The 20,734-nt window shown below is 44.8% G+C and overlaps 1 protein-coding gene across 1 annotated transcript in view; it reads left to right on the top strand.

The window, feature by feature from the left end:
• EHBP1 (EH domain binding protein 1) overlaps positions 1 to 19,509 on the top strand; it is a gene marked incomplete at its 3' end in the record, with an annotated part of 225,619 nt that extends 206,110 nt beyond the window's left edge. The window contains exons 21-22 of the mRNA XM_009892512.1: positions 18,216 to 18,315; positions 19,463 to 19,509. Of these exons, the coding sequence (XP_009890814.1) occupies positions 18,216 to 18,315; positions 19,463 to 19,509 (147 nt within the window). The remainder of the gene's footprint in view (positions 1 to 18,215; positions 18,316 to 19,462) is intronic.
• Positions 19,510 to 20,734: the final 1,225 nt, after the last annotated feature.

The following is a 20,734-nucleotide window of genomic DNA, read 5'->3' as shown; positions in this document are numbered from 1 at the left end:
GAGAGAGACATAAGGAAAGCTAAACAATTTATACCTCCCTCCCCTCTACTTCTGGGTTTTCTGCTTTGTTTCTTCTTAGTTTAAACTCAGAGCTTTGTTTTCGGATCTGAAAAAAGTCTGCTGAGGGGGGAACAGGTACTTACAAAGCTTTCCTCTGAACGCCCCAAACAAATACTCATTTCTTATTTCTGCTGGAAGATGTGTCATCGTCCTTGTGATTCTTGAAGCCAACAAATTTCTGTTTCTCACCAGAACGAGTTGCAGCAGCAGCATGGAAATGCCTCACCTCCTAGATGGAGGTGGTCTGATTTTCCATAAATCCCTATGCTTTCAGTCCCTATCTGCACGCCCCGGGGGGAACTGGTGTTTACCTGGGCTGGGAAGCAAAGGCCGGCTCTCAAAGAGGAGACGCTGACCCTTATCTAGCCTTTAACATGAGCAAAGAATTCCCAGCGTCGCCTTTACCCTCTTCCGCTCAAGTCCCCTGAATTTGTGACAAACGGATTCCCGGTGGGGTGAGCCCCTCGGGAAAATGCAAATGTCAGCAAATCACCTCTTTTACCAACGGGGCGGGCGGGAGGCACTCAAATGTCATACCTGCTGTGCGGTGGGGTGGAGGGGGGGGCTCCCAAAGGTGTACGCCTTGGGGCACCCCTTAGACTTTCTCGCCGTCGAACCAGATGTGAAAAAAACCTCAAGACCAAGAAAAAAAAATATTTAAAAAAATTAAAATAAAGGGGGAAACCGGAGACAACCAAGAAACAATTCTCCAAGTTGGCTGGTGTGACCCTGTGCCACCTACCAGCGCTGGCAGTGACCCAGGGATGTGATACTCCCAACAAGCCGAAAGAGATGGCTGTCTCCGCTTTTCTTTTGACCTCCCAAAGCAGCTGCTGGCTTGGTGGAGACCAAACCGCATGGAAGAAGAAGATCTGCCTCGCACCTGCTTGCTCCAACCCGCCCGCCACCGGGCCCAGAGGGTCACCCTTGGGAGGCAGCCCGTCCCTGGGCCACCTCTCCATGGAATACCAAGGACAGGAGAGTTCAGATAGTTTTCTCTTCTTCGAAACATCATTGCAGGGGTTGGGGGGGGAAGGAAGGGAAAAAAAAAAAAGAGAGAGAATCTCTTGCTTGCGCATTTTGCATAAATACATGGTAAGTTATCAATTGATGTTCAAATAGCTTAATTGAGTTTGAGGGGGGGAAAGGTCATTTAATTGGTCTATTGAAATGTTAACAGAAACAGATATGGCAAGGAATAGACTTTAATGGCTGCAGTGTGGCGCTGATGTCTGCATTCACTTGCAAAATTGTTAATTAGGGCACTTTGGTAGTTCATTTGCTTTTGTATTGATGTGCTTAGTCCAACGAGAGAAATTGGGTTTGTATATGGTATTTACGCGGGGCAGGGGAGACGGGCCCTACAGTCAGGAATAAGGAGAATAAAGCGTAAATCAGAATCGGTTGATGATTTGAGCCATGTCTTCATTAACATGCTTCCAGTTATGCAACTCGCTCGTGGCTAGCGTATTTTTCAGTGTGATTAAGTTTGATATAGTTGGCTTCGTGTTCTTAACCTTTGTAGCAGTGGACTTGAACAACGCTATAATACGATTTTATTTTTTTTTTGAAGTTATGTATACGAAACTTTTTAAACTTAATTCAACCAGACTGCACTGCAAAGCAAAGAATGAGATATCTATGTTCCTTGAGCCCCTGGAAGAAGGTGTTATCTCCTTAAATGCATACCAAAAGAATATATTCAGTTGCCATTCCTGGCCCAGGGTCCTCGGTGCCAGTGGAATCACAAAACCGGTCCTCAGTATATGCTTTAGGTCCGTCCTGCCTCTCTGGAGAGAACGGAAACCTCAAAGGTGTTGGCATTTTGTATGTGGGAATGGCGAAATTGCGCCGAGAGTCCACCTGCATTTTTTGAGGGTTGTAATTGCCGGGATTAAGGCCGGTGCCGTTTCCCTAATAGGCTTGCTGGATGCGAAGCTTTATATTTGCATTGGCTGCCAGGAGGCTGTATTGTGTACAGTATATAATAGTACATTATACCTTAGGTACTCTTTATAAACAGAGGCAGCAAGAAATCAAAAAAAAACCCCAAAAAACCAACCCAAGTGAAACCCCGAGTAGCCGCGAATCATCGCTTTTACAACAGGGATCCTGTTGTCCTGCCCCAAGAGGAACAGGTTAGGAGAGGCGATGACATTTTGCAGCAAATAAAGCGCCGATCTTAACAGCTCCCGAATGACAGGGCCTTTTTGTTCGTTTTCTCTCTCTTTTGGTAATTTCCCGGTTGGGGCACCCCGTCTGCCCCGTGGTGTTGTTGGAGAGTTGGGGGGCTTTGGTAGGTAGTTGGCGACGGAGCGTTTCTTAGAAAGTCCGTGCGTTCCCGTAGCGAGAGTTGACATCGGCTTCATTTACTCGGACGTATTTGGGAAAGTACTTAGGTGAAGATCACAAACAGGCGCGGCGCAGCGATCTATCTCGTTCGGGGAGTTTAATCCCAGTCCCAGAACGGTTCATTGTGGCCCCTATGCAAATGTATTTACATAGGAATGGGTCTTGGGCCCTTTAAAGAAGGCAACAAAGTTGGAAGACTGAGGCCAACAAATAAATGAAAGTTTCTCTAAATCCAGTGGATAATAGAGGCAGTGTTAAGGCTAACCACAGTGTTGAACTAAACAGAGGGATTACTCCTGGGTTTTGCATCAGTTGTTTTCTGCCGGGTGGCCTCACTTGTCAAAAAAAAAAAAAAAAAGAAAAAAAAAAAGTTTAACGGGGGAACATTCACATGGCACATTGAGAAAAGAAGTATGCTTAATTCCATCAAAGCTCAGAAATCAGTCATTAATTTATTCTAACCTCCAATTGTTGGTCATTTGTGAAACATCTGGCCTTTAAGTCATAGGGACCTAAACATAAGTACAATGTGAGTCCTCCTGACGATGGGAGTTGGGTACGGCGGGGGTGCTGCGGGAGCGCGCACGCGTGCGTGTGTGTGTGTGTGTGTGTGTTGCATAGGTTGCAACCGCCACTTCATTTCGGAGACTTTGAAACACATTAAAATGAATCCTTCAGTTAATTTACTCTCGAAATGAGATTATTGTTCATTTGCATCTTGGAAAAGTTCTGCCATTCAAAAGAGTCTCTCTCTTCATGGTGAGTTAACAGTTAGATATTTAGCAATCTTGCAGCTTGCTAGTCAGAAATAGTTTCTAATGAAGTTGAAATTTGAGATAGAAAATGTATAAAAGCTTGCGGGAAAGACATACCCTATTTTCCATATGGCTAAGTAATTGTTATGATATTTGTTTTAAAGCTGGACTTAGACACTCCTGACTGCCCTCTAATTTGATATGGCTGGTCCCGGCGATTCTTCTGGAGGAAACTTTCCTCGGAGAACGCAGTGAAGGAGATAAATAATTTTGCAGCTATAAGCACATTGCGAAGTATAGAAAATAATTCGGTCGCCTTTACCGCGGTGCGGATAACAGGCTCCAGGTTATTTGTCTCTGCCGGGAGTCGGAACCTCAGTTGAAAAGGAAGGGAGTGATAGAAGGCAGATTGGAAATAAAAGTGCTGGCAAAATTCTGCCTTTTGTTAAGCTTAAAATAACACCTGCGATTTAATTCTCGGGGCTGGGGGGTGTGTGTGCGTGTGTGGTGGTTTTAGTTGGGGGGAATACAACTCTTCGTGTATAACTTACACGTTGCACCGCCTCCTGTGATTAAATTTCCTGTGTTTCACACGGGCGTAGAGCGAAATTAGATCTTAAATACGATGGAAAAATTTAGACGTGTCAAATCCGCACAGCTGCAGGGGGTGTATCTCGGAGCTTTCTGTCTCCGGGCGCTTGCCTGCCTATATTTTTGGGGGTGTTTTTTTTGCCTTTTAAAGACCGGGGTTCCCTCTTTGGCCTGCCCGTCTGCTTTTGGTGCTGTGCAGAGGCCGGCTGCGACTCGCCGGCTGCTTTGACGTCCTCAAGGATGCTATCCAAGCGCATGACAAAAAGAAAGAAGTTTGAAGGTTTTGTCTAACGGGGCTTTTTCCTCGTAATATCGGTTTCCCCTTTCCCCCTTGCTAAGTAAATAAATCTTTAATCCCCTCTCACTCCGTTGTAAAATTTACTGTATCCGAATCTGGACAGTTGTAGCTCCTTTCAGGCCGGGTTTTATCCTTTCCTACCAAAAGGATAGCTGCGATTTTGGCTGCCTAACACAACATTATATTAAAAAAAAATAAAAATAAAAACCCCAATGAGTAAATTAGGGGTGACTTCCTACATTTGGATTCTTCGCATTGACTTGGCCCTGCCGTAAGCACGGCTAGAATTTAGCGCCGTCGATTTGACGCCGGGGGCGGAGGCGGGGGAAACGGCGGGCGCTCACGTGTTGCACGGTGCCCCGGACGTGCGTGCCCGTCCGCACCGACCCGCCGACACAATATAGGGAAAAAGTCACATTTCTACTTTCTTAAAGCCCTCCTCTCCGAAGCACTGATGTCCAAAGTACTGGTAGGATAGTGGAGATGAGAAAAGGGGGGGGAAGGAAAAAAAAAATAATAATAAAAAAAAAAATCTCTTTAAACAGCTTGTGAAATGTAATGTTTGAAACGGTTCTTTGAGAACGTGCAGATTATGGCTTGCGTAGTGACTCTTTCCAGCTCTCTGGGAAATGAGCTGTTGACATTCTTTTGGGTCATCATCCGAGATAGGAGGGCAACCACAAGGATTTAGCAGATAAATTCCTCCAAAAAGACCTTTATCCATTTCATTGCAACTTGGAAACGCTCATGTCGAATAGCAGCGTTAATGTAGCCCTTTTAGCCCTTCAAAGTGAGCCTTATGTTTAAAAAAAAAAAAAAAAAGAAAAAAAAAATAAAAATCAAATGACCAGAGTAATAACTTCTTTAGGTCTTCTAAGAGGTAATTCATTATTTCCATAATTCTGGAGCATAAACCCATCTTCCCTTCAAGAGGCTCTGAAATAGAATTGGGGATCTTATACGGTGAAAGAGTCTCTTTTGAATTCTAATCAACTGGATCTGTCTCAAATTCATTTCCAGTTTATTGTAAACAGTGGAATTTAAATTAATTTCTTCTTATCTTGTCTTTTGAAGAAAACTAGCAACACGTTTACAAGGTTTTATTTTTCAATACAGCTCAGTTTATTTTATTGGGGGGGGTTGTTCTTTCTTTTTTCTTTTTTTCTTTTTTGTGTTTAATTTTATAAAGCAGGTGTCAGGCAGGATGGGTTTTGACAGCCAGACGACGATTATGCGTTAGTATAGGTGATTATGAAATAAATAGGTGGAGAAAAAAAAACCAACAAACCCACAAAAACTTTTTGACTCGAACTGGAGTGATACTATATAGGCTTGAATGTGCAGGCAAGGTTCCCACAATGCACTGTGAAAACCGAGGCTAACAACCACCCCGCTGCGTTGAAAACCCCCAAAAAAGACAAAAGCACAATGAAATAGAAAGCTTACCACCGGTAGCTTTCAAAACGACAAACTAGGCAAACTATACATCTCCACCACTCCAATTTTGTCAGAATGCTAATGAGCTTGCTCTGATCTTTACTCGGCTTCCCGTGTTTTCTACATCTTCAAGGACCACATGGCGCTAGCAAAATAAAGACAACTAAATGAGAATTTCGAATGCTTTTTGTGTTGGGACCTGGTGCCTTTCAGTTGACGCACTCGTTGAATATTCTCAACTTAAAAGCGTACAACAGGGGGCTGGGTATGAACTTTTTAGCAGGGGGAAATTTGTACAAAAGTAAATGAGTGTGATGAGGCAAATATGAGAAAAATTTCTGATTAATTTCCACTCTATAATATCAATGACACCTTCAGCCCCTCTCATACTCCTCTAACAAGAGATGCTGATAAAAGATGAATGATTCCGTGTTGTTCACAGTGAATGTTTAGTGGTTTTTTAATAGCGGCATTCTACATAAAAGGCACCAGGAAGTACTCTGCATTAGCAGTTGAGATCACTAGTTAATAGGATGATGTCTTTTAGCTTTTGTCACAAGATTATTAGAAAGGATGGGTTTCTGTTCTCATCCCGGCATACTTTGGAGTGCTTGTTGAGTACAAGTGCTAAAATACAGGTTTCTCGGTATTGTTTCCCATGCGAAGTAAAAGCCCTTTTAATGCGACGCCTTTTACTTTTTTCTTTTTCTTTTTTTTTTTTTTACCAGGTGATTTTTGTCATTGATCTCTTATCTGCCCCCTTTAGCTGTATTAATCACTTGGAGTGGTCTGCTTCTCAATGGGGGCTTGACGATGTATATGGGTATAGATTCGTGATCAAAAATAAATCCCTTATACGCTCCGCACCTTCACAAACCTGATTATCAAGCTGCATTTACCAGTCGGTATTATACCGCCTTGAATGCTCCTTACTGGAGTCTTCCAGTCTGTGACACAAATTTGCACTGAGGGAGGGAGGGATAAGCTAGGAGGAGGCATCCTACTCCCTAAGCCAAGTTTTTTGTCTCTTAAAAAACAATTGAATTGGCAATTCTCGTTGGCATTCTCAAAAGTAAACGCAGACTTGTGTTCGCCGGTGTCGGGGCTTGGGGAGGAGAATGATGAATGTTGGGTTTTGCCCACGAGACGGAACTCCATTTCAAAATTGGTTTTGCAAATTTTGTAAAAAATGGTCTCCAGGCCCGCGAGCAGCTAGTGCGACGAATACCAGCGCGTATACATAAGGAGGGAGTTGTCGCTAGATAGGGGAATCATCATGGCCTCTTCATGTTTCCATATCTGACATAAATCAGAAGGAATGAACTGGTAACACCGCAGTTTTTGTAGCAGTTTGCCAGCCTTGCTTTCCGTATACGCCGTGGTTTTGCTTAGTCAGCATGATTAATCTCAGATGAACTGAAAACTTGCCAGACTACGAGGTGGTGGAGAGTTGTCCAACCCTATTGGGAAAGACAAAGACGCACACGCCGAAACGGAGCGGGAGGAAGGACAGTGTAACAACGGCAGTTCTGGCGAGACAGAAAATTCAATAGTGTCGCTGAAAACAATGTCTTCACCATTTACTTTTTTACATTTAGTGTAAAAAGTGAGTTTTCACTTCGGATACGTCCGTGACACCGCTTTGTTTTTTTGCTGGTGTTAGTTTGGGAGCATTCCCTATTGGGAATGCCTAACAATTAGGAGGCCGGAAGGATCTTACTAATAGCAGTTTGCAATGGGCAGAACAAAAGGCTTTTTGACACGACCACAAGAGTTAGTGATTCTTAATTGTGACATGGAATCATAGAATGGTTTAGGTTGGAAAGGACCTTGAAGATCATCGAGTTCCAACCCCCCTGCCATAGGGGGTTTGGAACTAGGGAACAGTTCACCAAACTATGATAACAGTTCACCAAACTATGCGTTGGTAGTTACTGCGTTTTTTGAAGCAAAGCAATATTATAAAGCGCTTGCTGAGACGCTTCTCTCTGCAGCGTTTGGGGATGCTAACTTGCTGCCTGGGTTATTGTAATGGGAGTTTTGTCAGCTACCAAAACCCTGGGTGAAAGGAGAGCAGCAACATCAATGTCGAGATCCCATTTGCAATATGGTAACCGCGCTTCTACGTTGCACCCAAGCGTGATTTGACTGACCTGAAGCCCGCAGAGCTCAGTAGGAACACCCGCTGGTACCGAATCCATGCAGCACAAAGCCATTCATTAAAATTTGTTCATGCAAATAAAGTGGCACGCTAGTGAGCTGGTTTTCTGACCTGAGTCTTCGGGGTCCTGATCTTTCATACGCAAATTTCTGCACAAGTATGGGTTTTGTAGTTGCCAGAATTGGGTGTTTTATGAGCGACTGAGAAGTTCTTGAGGCCTGTCAACCTTTCTCCATTTTCCCTTCTGTCGTGTTGGCTCCACAGTCTCTTACTGGCAAACTCTTTCCTCGCCAGTCTCCTCCTCCTGTTAGTAGTTCCTGTGAAGCAATCTTGACTTGCTTTTGGTAAAGGAAGACCATCTGGCCGTGTTTTTCCTAGCGTTTCTACAGCTGAGGAGCTCCCACAGAACGAACACACCGTGCCAAACCCCAGAGTTGATGGTTCTGACTCTCTAATTCCGCACGTCTCTTCCATCTTAGATCTGTGCATTGCTAGGCAGAAGTTCCCAGGAGGAGACCTTTCTAAGACCAGACACGGGCAGCGTGCGCGTTCAGTCTTCCCAGGCCCAAGTTCATTAAATCCTTCAAGCAGCTCAGCAGCGACAATGCCCATATTTTATATTTTTTTTCCCTCAAAGTAACACGGAATTGCCATTGGCTGTTGAAGGACTGAACGATAAGGCGGCCTCCTCTCTGTGCTTCCCTGGCTTGTAGCCTCATCATTGCCTTAAAAGAACCTGTCAACAAAGTCCTTGAAGCCAGCTTGACGAGGAGAGCCCGAGCGCAGCGCTGGCCGTGTAGCAAGAGGCTACTTTGGGAGAGCCCTAGGCGCTATGAATAGACTTGCGAGCCTTCCAAAAGTCTTGCAAGACCCAACAGACACTTGCTTCTTTTAACTGATTTCCATCTTTCTTTGTGGTATTGCAGTCTTAAGTGCTCTTTCATGTGGTAGGCCTAGTCTTTGGCTTTGTGCCTGAAGTTAGCTCTACAATCGGTGCCTGCCTGCAAAGAGAAGGCGAAGGAGAAAGGCACTTTGGTCACCCCCGGGGGCTCCCAGCCCACGATGCCACTGCAATCTGCAGAAAGCCTTGTTATTTTTTCTTGGTTTTCTCCCGTTTACCTCCAAATACACCTTTTCTGTCAAAACTGGAAACTGGGGGGCCTCAGGACACCTCGACCTAGCTGAACTTGCCCAGTTGGCCCTGGGAGGTTTTGGATCCCAGAAGCATAAGCCTGCCAACTCCCAATAAGAGTGGGCATCTTCATTAGCGCCGATACAAGGTCACATTAATTGCTAGCCGTCACCTCACTTCAGGCAGTTGCTTGGCTTAAATTCCTTAGCAGACAAAGAAGTCATTTTAAACTGTCCACCGCCCCTTCCCAGCTCCAGGAGAATACGTTCTCAAGAAAGTAAGGCAACATTTGGTAAAAACGGGATAAATATGCTGCCTAGTAGAGCACAATCCAATGACTTTAAGGTTATCTGGCCTCTCCCTTCAGCATCTTACCCAGCTGTCATGTGCCAATTAAACAGGCAACTGCTCTATGGAGTAGTTATGAGCCATAGAGAAATTACCGTCACGCATAAGAAAGCGTCCAACTCTACTTGTCAACCTGCGAGCGAAATAGTGCATCTGCCAGCCCGTCATCCCCTTCTTGGTGAACTTCCAAGCGTGAACTACGATTTCTTCCGTAGCTTCAAAGGTTCGCATGTATCAGTTAATGGTGTGTGTTTCCTGTGCTCCAAGCAGAGGTCTGAGGTACACTTTTCCCAAGCCCGCGTTTCTTCTGAAGTTGTGCTACGTGAGAAAATCTGGGTGCAAAGAATACCAGAGGGTGATAAAGGACAAGCCTTGGTTCTGCTCAGTGCTAAGATCCTTGCAGGCACTGTCCTCAAGGCAGGAGGCGTCACTTTCTTATAGGAGTCTCTCCAGATGTTTCGGTTGAATCCCACCTCTTGTCATCTGAATTTTCGAGCCGCAAACTATGTGCTCGCTTGGTCTGGATTGGTGGTCCCACATTTAAAATATATTCGCAATCTTTATCAAGCCCAGGCATTCTGTTTCTGTCGATTTGCCGTTATTTTCTAGCGGCTGCTGTGTTGACTCGTCGCGTTGAGAAAATCAGCGACCTTTCAGGCGGTTCGTCCTTTCGTGGAACTTTCGGTCCTGTGATAATTGTAGGTTTGCCAAGACTGCAGGCCACGAATGCTTGTCTCTTCGTGAGTCAGCCCCACTCCAGGTAGAAGAAATCCTCATACGCGCTGGGATGCAGTCCGAACCCCGTCCTTCTGTTTGCACGGCTCTCAAAATTTTGAATAAGCCTCTCTGATTTACCACGTTTCAGCAACCGTAGAAATTACAAGTTTCCTCTTTGATATGAAGCTAATTTGATGTGTGCTTGCGATAAAGGCGTTCCCTTGGCGGCGGCTCCGTTTCGTTAGGGTTCCAGTACTTTGGGGGGCTGAAATGGGGGCGGACAATGCCCTGCAATGTAACTCTGCCTGGCAGATTCTTGGCAGTCGTTACCTACCTTTATGAGACACCATTGTGTGGCCGTCAATGTCTCCTTCTCAACTGTTCTCAGGCAGCAAGTTAGTGGCCGCGAATTTGCCTTTCTAATGTTCCTTAGGCATTTTCCCATCCGATTCAGAACTCGGAAAACTCTGCTAGGGCTTCATCTGCTAGCTGGCTCTTCTGCAGGGTGATGTGAGCAACGATCCCAACCTGTTTCTCTCTTGGTGGCTGTTCGTGTTCATTTTTGGTGGTTTTTAATAACCGAGGAGGCCCTCATTCATGAAAAGATGTAGTATTCTGGAAGAAAGCTGGGCAGGGTAGTCCGAAATGGGAGGCCTGAAGCTCAAGGTGGAGCAGCCCGTCTACTCATGCTGTGGGGTGCCTACTGCAGGGTCCGTTTGGACGCTGAGAACTGGAAACAATTTTTTTGCCCCAAATTCTGAGCTTTTCCACCAAAGGTGGTCCTCTGAAAGCAGCAGAAGGTGATTTTTCAGAAAATTGGTCTCTTTCGGGATGCCTCAGTTTCGCTCTGTGAAAAATTGAGTCATTTAAAAACCTTCCCCGTAGCTTTCAGTTGTGTTGGACGCATTTTGTGGTAGGCCTCGTGCAACTCTCCTCTGCAAGGAACATCTGTTGTGAATATAGGCTTTTCTGCCTAAGTATTTGTTAAATTCAGTAAATCGCATTAAAAACAAGAAGCTCCTCTGCGCATAAGCTGTTCGCAGCGAGCGAGATGAGAAGACTATTAAAATCGGTGGGAAGTCCACCCTTGACTTGGAAGGGTTCGAGACCTTCCATTGTTAGCAATGTGGGGTTGGTCAGCTAAAACACCCGGTGTTGTTTCTCGTCCCTTCCCGTGTTTCCTTTCCGTAAAGATGTGAATTGCCGTGGCGGATTGGCCCCGCGCTCTGGTCTGAAACACCGTCCCGTAGAGGGACATGTGTGGGTTGAACCCAGGCAGGGGCAAGAACACTCTTCAGGGACCGGTTATGGCCTAACCTGGCCCCAGGGAACATTTCATTTAACCTCTAAAAATTAAAGGTTAGCTCGTGTCCTGTAGCAGGGGGATCCGCTTCCTACCTCCCATGGTTTTTTGGTTGGTTGGTTGGATATTTATTGCTCCAGCTTTGCCTTTCCGTATTCAACGTTCAACCTGGTTTTAATTCTTGCTGAGCTCTTAGTTTCAACATTGCCTCGTGGCGACGGGTTCTCCTGGTAAATGATGAGGCTTTGAGGAAAGACAGTGCTTTTTATCGGTTTTAAACACACCACCTTCAATTTCAGTGAATTTCCCCAGGTTCTTAGGAGACAAGATGCGACACGTCCTAGAACTATTCTTTATTTGCTATTCGTGTTCTCCTTCAGGTAAACAAGCCAATCTGTCCGCTCGCTCCTAAGACAAGAAACTCGTAAAAACTCGTCCCCACGATTGGGCGAATGCAACTTGGGGTTTATGTTTTGGGGTTTATTTTTTTCAGCAGGCATTTAATAAAGGTGGCGGGGGTATGTTTTCAAAAGACCTTCCTGTTAATTTTGGGGCGTCGGGACGGCTCTCGGTGGTCATCCAGCTTCTGTCAACGACCAAATAGCCCAGAAAAAGGAGCAGAGCGCACGAAATTGGCCGGTTTTTGTCGTTATTCGCCCCGCTCTAGTTCACATGCGCTGGCATTCTGCTGCTGGCCTCTTCACCCAAGTGTGTTGAGTGAAGAAAGCTGCTTCTATTCTATTTTAAAACTGTGTGTAAACATCAGCAAATGGGCGAAGAATGGGCTCTGTCTTAAGTAGGTTGTTTTTCATGTAGTTCTGTTGAGGTAAATGGGGAGACGTGGGGAGTTTTCTGTGTTTAACCGTGACACCATGGCACACACACTCTACGCAGTGCAAATAAAATTTAAAAACAATTACCGCTTAAGACGGCGTACAAAGTGATTTCTGTAAACCTGTTATTTCTTGCCGGATTGAATGGGCCGGTTTGGGATGCTGATAGAAACCTTTTATTATTTATCTTCCGCGGGTTGTAATTCGTTTTTGCACAACAGCTAAATACATTTACATTTAAGGATTTTTATTTATTTTTTTTTCTTTTAAAAAATATCAATCTATTGGCTTATCTCGACAGATTTACAACGGTAGAAAGTGTGGCGGAGTTCCTGTGTTCATCCATTTACACTGCAAACTAATCTTGTCCCTGCATGTTGCTGCTTTTTCTTCCTTTTAAGTGGTATTCGCAGCGTTTCGTAGGCGCTTTCTTCTCTGTTTTCTTAGCAATGTCCAGGTTTGCTACGTTAATCCATATTGGGTTTATCTAACGACTAGCTGCCCAAACGGCTCAAAAATAATGGCTCTAATGGCACATGTACGTCCTGAGAGCTGGCTGAGCGTAAGGGCTGGGTTTGGAAGTATTTTTAGCAGGAAAGGAAAAAGACAAAAAGACCAAAAAAAATAATATTGTTTTTTCAAGTTGATTCAGAAGAGGCATTTGTCAAGATGCTTCTTATTTAAATATTTGACAAATAATTAGCTTACAGTGTAAACAAAGGTCCATTTGTAAATCCCGAGGAATGCGAAGGAGAAGGCATTTTTAAAAGACTGCCTGGAAGCCGTACGACGTTAAAACCCGCGTTTATTGTTCTCAAAAGTGGTAACATATAAACATGCTCGTAATTCTTGCGCATTGTAGATGAAAATTGGCTCAAGTTAGTTGTGAGTAACAGGCGGGAAAAATTATATTTGAATACGTGCGAGGAGCCACAGGAGAAAAGAAAGGGGTTTGGGTGTTGGTTGGTTTTTTGGGGTTTTTTTTTCCTAACATTAAAATTTTGGCTCTCGTTAAAATTTGTCTCAGTAAAGGACAAAATCACCAAACTTTACGCTGCAGCCTTGCTGCAATCCTGCGCGGGAGCGATGGCGGCGCAGGATCGCAAGTCGGGAGTCGGTAGGAGTTTCTCGTAGCAGAATTTTTCTCGTAGGGCAGAATTTAGAGTCTTGTGCTGTTCCAGGCTCGGTGTTGGGCTCGTTCCTAATCACCGAGGAGGGTTCTGGTAGATGTCAAGTGAAGAGAAGAATAGAGCACGCATCCTTCACCACTCAAGGCAGACAATGAAATTAGAAAATGGCACCGAGAGTTGATGTGGGAGAATTCCCCTGGATTCCTAGAGGAAAAATAAAACCAGAATTGATTGATTTAAAAAAAAAAAAAAAGAAAAGAAAAGAAAAATAAAAAAGAAAAAAGGAAAGGAAAACGAGAAAAGAAGAAAGGAAAAGAAAACAGGAAAAAAGGCAGAAAGGAAGAGGGCGAAAAGAGAAAAAAGCAGAAAGGAAGAGGGGGGGGGAAGAAAATAAATTAGGGAAACCCTGCCAGAATCCTCCTCGGAACCTATCTAATAATAAAGTCGGACATTAAAAGCTGTATTGTCTTTTCACATAAAGGCGCGTGTACTTACTGTTGCGTCTTAGTTTCTGGTTCTGCGTTTTTCATGCATTTTGCATGCGTGGGATGTTTGCGGCGCTGCCCGCCCTTATTTGAAGACTGTTTTCAGAAGTCATTATTGAACTATAGGCTAAAAAAAAGAAAAAAAAAAGGTGTAAGCGTAATTAGGTGTTCGAGAGAATAAATATGTTCTGCTAGATAGTTAACCAGGTGAGGTTAAACAAGATAAGATGAATTCCGGGCTTTGGCGAAACCTGACAGTCTTGGTTTTAAGCCACAATGTAAAGTGCTTTATCCTGAGATTAGGTATTGTGGCAGAAGCTAAAACTGCCTTTTTCCCCTAACGGTGCCAGAATACAACCTCCTTTTCTTTTTGCGCTAACAAGACTGCTTTACCACCACAGCCCACTCTAAGTAATTAAATCAATCCTTTGTACTTACCGTATTCTCCTCTAGTGACGGTACTAGATCTGATTATATGCTTCATGCATATTCAAAGTACGGCACTGACAGCTCTTTAATGAGCTCTTACTTAATCAGTACGAACAATGTTCATCTTGTTCTTTTTTGCCTCATACATTAGAGCGAGGAACAGTTGGGGAAAAAAATGAAACATCCAGCATTCATTTGAAAAATATATTGTACTTTGAAAAGTGTCTAAGCTGGGGAAGTTGCATTCTGCCCTTTAAAAGTCTGATGGACAAATTGGATTACTAGTATTGGATTAAATAACAAATGGTTAGAGGAGAAATGAGAAAAGCTCGCTGTGATCACAGGCTTTAATATTTTTTGTTACTTATAAAGCTGAAGGGGTCTTTAACCAGTTATTAAAGTCAGGATTAATTTGTAATGGTCCAACTTACTAGCTTTAAAAGGGTTTTGTTGTTGTTGTTGTTGTTGTTTTGTATTGAAAACAATAGCGTAATGCATGTATTATGGAAAAAAAAAAATTAAGTTTAAGATCTGTGGGCTATTTATAGATTTTCGCCGTCTTGCACTGGCTCAGATAAGGGGGCTGCATGCGTGGCATCGATTTGTTCTCAAACGTGGGGTTTTTGCTTCATTTAAATAATCTGAACTGTATTTTTTTTTTCTTCCCCGAGAACACCACGGATATTTTCCCAATTTTAATTTGCGAGCATTTCGTAGCAAGTCAATTAAATACTTGTTTTACACTTGGGAAGTGGAAACAAAAACAACCCCGGCAGCGGCAGCGGCAGCAGCAGGGTTTTACAGAGTGAAACTGTGTCGCAAAAGGGCTTTTTCTAAATTATTTTTATTTAGAGATTGTAAATGTGAGTTTGGCTTGCGATACCGCTGCAGTAACAGCACTCGGCTTTTTCCTTGGTGAAAGTGTTCCTTTCGCGCGCATCCTTCCACCGAGGAGGAAAAAAATAATAATAATAACAACAAAGTAATGCTCTAATGGTAGCCTATTGGCTGAAAAGAGTTATTTAAATTTCTTACATGGTGGGAGTTCATCTTTATTTTCCTTGCCTGGGAAGAATCTGTTTCAGCTCCGTGCGCAAGAATTTAAAAGCTGACGGTCAACAAATAAAATATCGGCGCCGACCGCTATTAATATTGCACACATGTGTCATTTCGCTGATCAAAAAGGCCTTCGCCGGGGTACAATTGGCTTTTTTCCAAATTGCAAGCTTTTTCTCAGCTTTTTCTTTTTTACTCTTTCTTCTTTTGTTGCTGCCCGGGGATTTGTGCCTATCGCAGCCGATATCACATGACCGGTGTCAGGGCATCACATGGGTCCAAAGCGAATACAAAAACAGATTAAAAATTCTGTAAAAACAATCCGGACTTTGTTAACTCACTTTTCAACTGGCCTCTTCTAGGGATGTCGCGCGTGCTTCGGCGTCAGCGTGGAAATATCAAGAGGCACCTGTTTGGATGCGACTCGACAGCTCCAAGCTCTGCCTGGATTTTTTCTTTTTTCTCTTTATACGCTGCAACGAACTTTATTTAGGAGCAATGCATTAATAGGCGGGTTATTATCTTAATTTCTTACCCTGAGATTTACACACCGGGAAATTCAAGTTCAGATCCGCCGGTTGAGTCAAACTCCTTCGAAAGGGTCATGTAGATATGGCGCTCAGGGACACAGTTTACTGGTGGGCTTGTCAGTGGTAGGTCAATGATTGGACTAGATGATCTTACAGGTCTTTTCCAATCTAGGAGATTCTGTGATTCTGTGAAATGTTTCGGTTTTCAAGGCTCGCAGAATGAAATGCAGCGAGGGCTCGCGTTTACGACGGCATCTTTTAGCCAGAGACCCCAGACCACCCCCCAACCCAACAAATTTAGGGTCAGGAACCGATTAAAATGTTCCTGTGGCCACGTATGTCTGGTTGGGAGAACTCGTTTCGCCGGCAGTATGGCAATATCATGCGTCGGCGGAGTAGACTGGTCATTCTGCAAAGATAAAAAAAGGCAATCTATCCCTTTTTTCTTTCCCTCTTCCCCAAATAAATTTCAGCTACTTGGCGCATCTCAACGAAAGGTCGCTGCTATTGATTATCATCTACTTCTGAAAGCAGACCCTCTTAGATGGACCGATACAGCAATGCCTTTGATCTCTAACTTAACGGCGAGGTGGACCAATAAGTTTTAATCCTCTTCAGGGGAGCGCTGAACTGCTGAATATTCTTGTAAACGCCGTGGCGTAATATTTTCTACCCAAAACCAGAAGTGCGGGTCTTGGGGGAGAGCATTGCCATGGGGCAAATTTCCTCCTTCAGTGCTCCGTTGTCCAGGAGCTGGACTTCTGCTTGCGATAAGGCCGTGGGGCCATCCCCAATTTGGGATGCTCTGCACTTCCCATCTCACCGCCAGCAAATCACGTACCCTAAAAGCGCCCTTCCGAGGAACCGTTTCATCGAGCAGGAGCTTCACAGGGCAGTAAGTGGATATCGGGGCATGTCTCAAGTCAGAGAGAAGAGCGGGCCAAATGGCATGACTTTTTCTGAATATGTTGGTCCACCGGCTCCAACCTCAAGCTGACCCTCTCCCCTGTTCATCTCCTTTTCCTTCCCTTGTGTGGAGGCACCAAGCCCACCGGGCCACGGCGATGGAGAATGGAATAGTTTGGAGAAGGCGGGTGACCTTCCCTTGCAGGCAGCAGGGTCATGGCCGGGTGAGGAGGTGGTTCTCCATGCAGATCTGGGCTTGCGCACTACCGTGGCGTTGGGGTGGGAACGCGCGCGTGGCAGGCGCGTACGTGCAAGCATTTCAAACGCTGCCATCCAAAAAAAATTTGAAAGCTTTCTTTTAGAGCAAAACAATATTTTTCCTGGTGGCTTTCCAGCTTCTGGTGCTGGGAATTGCTTCTCTGCAACTGGGGATCGTACGGTGTGATGACTTCCCCGAGCGTACAGCACCTTGCATCAGAGATGTCAAAACCCTTTGCAAACATCAAAGAATTAACTTCTAGCACTTTTGCAAGATGGGTACGAGTGATTGCCCCCGTGTTCCACTCAAGGTGCTTCAGTGCAGAGATCTGCCCACGGTGAAGCAGCATTGAAGCTGGGAAGAGTACTCGGGAGTCCCAGCTCACGCTCCTTTGCCGCTGTCCCAGGTTTCTTCCCACATTAGTTTTCACCATAAGAAATGTGTGAGTTTCATAATTTGATGAGGACCGTATAGTCTTTGCTCCTCAGCTCAACTTGAGAGGTGAGAATGGCAGGTCACTGCAGAGGTGCAGTCTCCACAGAGGACTTTGATGAGGTTTCTCCTCGTCCGCCAGCTCAGAGAGAGTGAGGTTTGGCTGAGCGACGCTGCTACGTGGAAAGGATAGTCTGGGCACCCATCTCCCTTTCCCCACGTGGCCCAATGGGGCAGAGGTGGTAAGGGACAGTCTATTTATAGAGTCTGGTAGGGCGTAGCGCTGCCTACAGGTAGGCTATGGAGGGTCCTGATCCTGATCCTGCCTGGGAGGCAGCGATGGTTGTGTGCCGGGGAAGGGGATGCACGTCCATGGACACGCACGCGTGGGGTCCCGTAGGCACCTGGACCCCAAAATGATTCCTATTTGCGCAGATGCTCCCGTTTGATTGCGGGTGGTGAGAGGAGCAGCTCTTCCCAACTCATCGTCCGGAAGAGTGGCCATAACCGCAGAGGAGCTGAGCGGGTGGGTGCCCACGCCATGGCCAAGGGTTCAGATTATCAGCTTTCATCCCTTCCACCTCACCCTGCCTGCCCTGGCTTTGCGCAGGGGGAATGGCTCTTGCCCACAAGGGTTGTTTTTAGCTTTGGAGGTCATGATGACCAGCAAGAAGGTTTTTTTTTTCTTCGTTGGGGTGATAGCCACGATATAGTTCTTTCGGGACAATTTAAAAGATACGGTACTTTTTTAAAAGGTGTTTATTTAGGTTGGGGTACCAGTGGGGTAAAGAACACTAAAATATATGCTGTATAAAGTCTGTTTTCAAGGATTTATTTACGGAGCGAGCAGGACTTGGAGCCATATGATATTTTTTTCCCTTGGAGGGTACGCCTCGTAACGCTCAACGACACCGCCTGAACCCCCACTCCAAACCCCAAACTGAAACACGTCGCTCAGCTGGTGAAATGCCCCCTTAGTAATGCAATTCTTTCCCTTGCAGGAAGAAACACCGAAGAAGAAGAAGCTATGATGCAGGAGTGGTTCATGCTGGTGAATAAGAAGAACGCCTTAATAAGACGAATGAACCAGCTTTCTCTTCTGTAAGTACGGATGGATATATGTATTTACCAAAGGGCGGCTTACTGGAATATTCCCCCAGCAGGCAGGTGCAAAAACTTTTTTCGTTAGACTTCAAAAATGTTCCCTCCAAAGCGGCGTGGCACGGCTGATCCATGGAACGCGTCGAGCCACTTGTTTTTCTCATGTTTCAGACTTGAAAATGAGAAGCGTGCGATGACGCGAGAGTAGCCAGAGCTGGAGGGGAGGGGGGAAATGTAATTAAAGAAATATTAAGCACGGTTACATTTTCAAAGGCCCAACAGTAGAAGAAAATCCCATTTTAGAAAAGCACCGATAGATTCGGATCGTGCCTCAGATGTGACAGGTGAAGGCAAAATTGGAGTCGCTCCCTGGTCGGGAGAAATCCTCAATCCCACCTCTGGTTCGGCAGCACCGGGGCTGCCGGAGGGATATTAGTGAATTGGTCCCGATGCGATCATACCACCGATAGTGCAAAGTAAAGAGAAATCAACTTCTTTTTTTTGGTTTTTTTTTCCCGAGGAAGGGAGAAGGCGCCGCTGGTTTTTAGAGGCGTTCTGCCCTCCGCGCTGCTTTTCCGGCGGCTTTCGGTTGGATTATCTTTCTTTCAGTAATGCCACCTAGTGTAGATGCCTGCATACTTCCCTGGGAAGAGCCTGGGCTCACGCGTTTCCGACCGTGTCTGAACTTGACGGGAGATTCTACCTTCAAAATATTCAGCTTTCTAATCCCGTGTCTAATTTTCATTATTCATTAAGGCAGAATATGTATAGGATAATACTGCCAGTGTCATATTATCTCGGTGAATAGGCCGATGCCGGAATTTGTTCATTAGATCCGGGGGAATGTTTTAGACTTAGGACATTCCACAACAGCCGCTCCAAGGATGAATATGAAATAATTACGTCCTGTAGCACAATAGAGTTAAACGGACGGAATTAAAGCCAACGCGATAGCGAAGGAAAAGGCCCCGTTACCGAAAGCGCCACCCGAGTGGGGTTTTAACTTTGTGTATCATTTGTTTGGAGTAGCTTAAAGTTAAAGAGAAAAGTGGGTTATGAGTCCTAAAATCAATGTAAGTTAAAGGTTCTTTAAAGTGTTTAATGATTTAGTAATTAACATATTGATGAACTTTTGCAACTTGCCTAGGGAAAAAGAACACGACCTAGAAAGGCGCTACGAGCTGCTGAACGAAGGTAAGAGCCACGCTGGGTACCGAGGGAAGGCAAAGTACCAAACACGGAGGCTTCTCTGAAGCCCGGTTAAGAATTAAGGTTCGTATTTACGTTATTTCAAGCGACAGCACATGGCCGATGCGCCGGCTCGGTGAGCCCATTCTCAAGTTTTCTTTGGGGCGTGGGGGAAAGTCCAAGATACACGGTCTCCTCGGAATCAACTTTGAAAAAAGTGATGAGGAGGTAAAGATGAGGTCCAGGGTTGATTATTTTTTGTCGCAGTAGCGCTCTCCCGGCTTTCGGGCGGCGTGGTGCTGCTTTGGGTGCCGCAGGAAATGGAAGGGGTGAGCCCCAGAAGGGAGCCTCCTTCTTTTTGAGCGTTTCAGATCAGGTTTTACTCACTGGGAAAGAAAAAAGCAAAACCACCAAAAGTCTCATCGGGTTTGGTGGTACAGCACTACGTTTGCCAAGTAAATATTTCATCACAAGCAACACCGGGATTAGTGCGATCCTTTGCACTGATTTTCTGCCTTCGCTGCGACTCTCCCGAGTTTAGTCACTTTACCTGAATGAAAACCCCCGGGAAGATTGACGCGCGGGATAAATGAAACAATCGCATCCTTTCCATAGGGCTTTCAAGTGAATTGTACAATAATCCCGGGGATGATTCATAATAAAAAAATAAACATCCAGCTAGCTTAAACCACCGCTTGCATTATTTTCTTATTTAAATATCTTAAGTGTTTTCTAATGCTGCACCGCTTATACCTCTCAGTCACAAACGCTGTCTTACAGTTCAAAGATGTTTGCTTAAAAGTTAATCCTTTGGGCTCTGTAAAATGGACCTTTTGTCTAATCAATGCAAATTGATTTTGCTATTCTGTATTGACCTCTCAACCCTTTGACTGTCCATGGTAATTTCTTTCTTCACCTGATAAGGTACCTGATCCATAATAAATCAATTCTAATTAGTTTGGCAGACTTCACTGGCAGCGTAAGTTTTGCAGGAGAAAAGCAGCAGGTTTCAGGTGGCTTTTTCATATCTCTCCATCCGCCGTTACATATTATTTTTTTTTTTTCGCGTAAGACTACACGCACCGTATTCTCGGAGGCACTGGAGGCATAAATATAGACATTGCTTTCTGCGGAGACAAGCCGGTTTCATTGGGCATCATATAATGAGACACGTAAACCCTAAAATACCCTAAAACCGGAGAGAAGTTAAGAGATACTGAATTGAAATCCA

Source organism: Charadrius vociferus, unplaced genomic scaffold, assembly GCF_000708025.1.
Source record: "Charadrius vociferus isolate BGI_N301 unplaced genomic scaffold, ASM70802v2 scaffold139, whole genome shotgun sequence".
Lineage (NCBI taxonomy): Eukaryota > Metazoa > Chordata > Aves > Charadriiformes > Charadriidae > Charadrius > Charadrius vociferus.
Note: the sequence above shows the minus strand (reverse complement) of the source record. Positions and strands in the feature narration are given on the sequence as shown.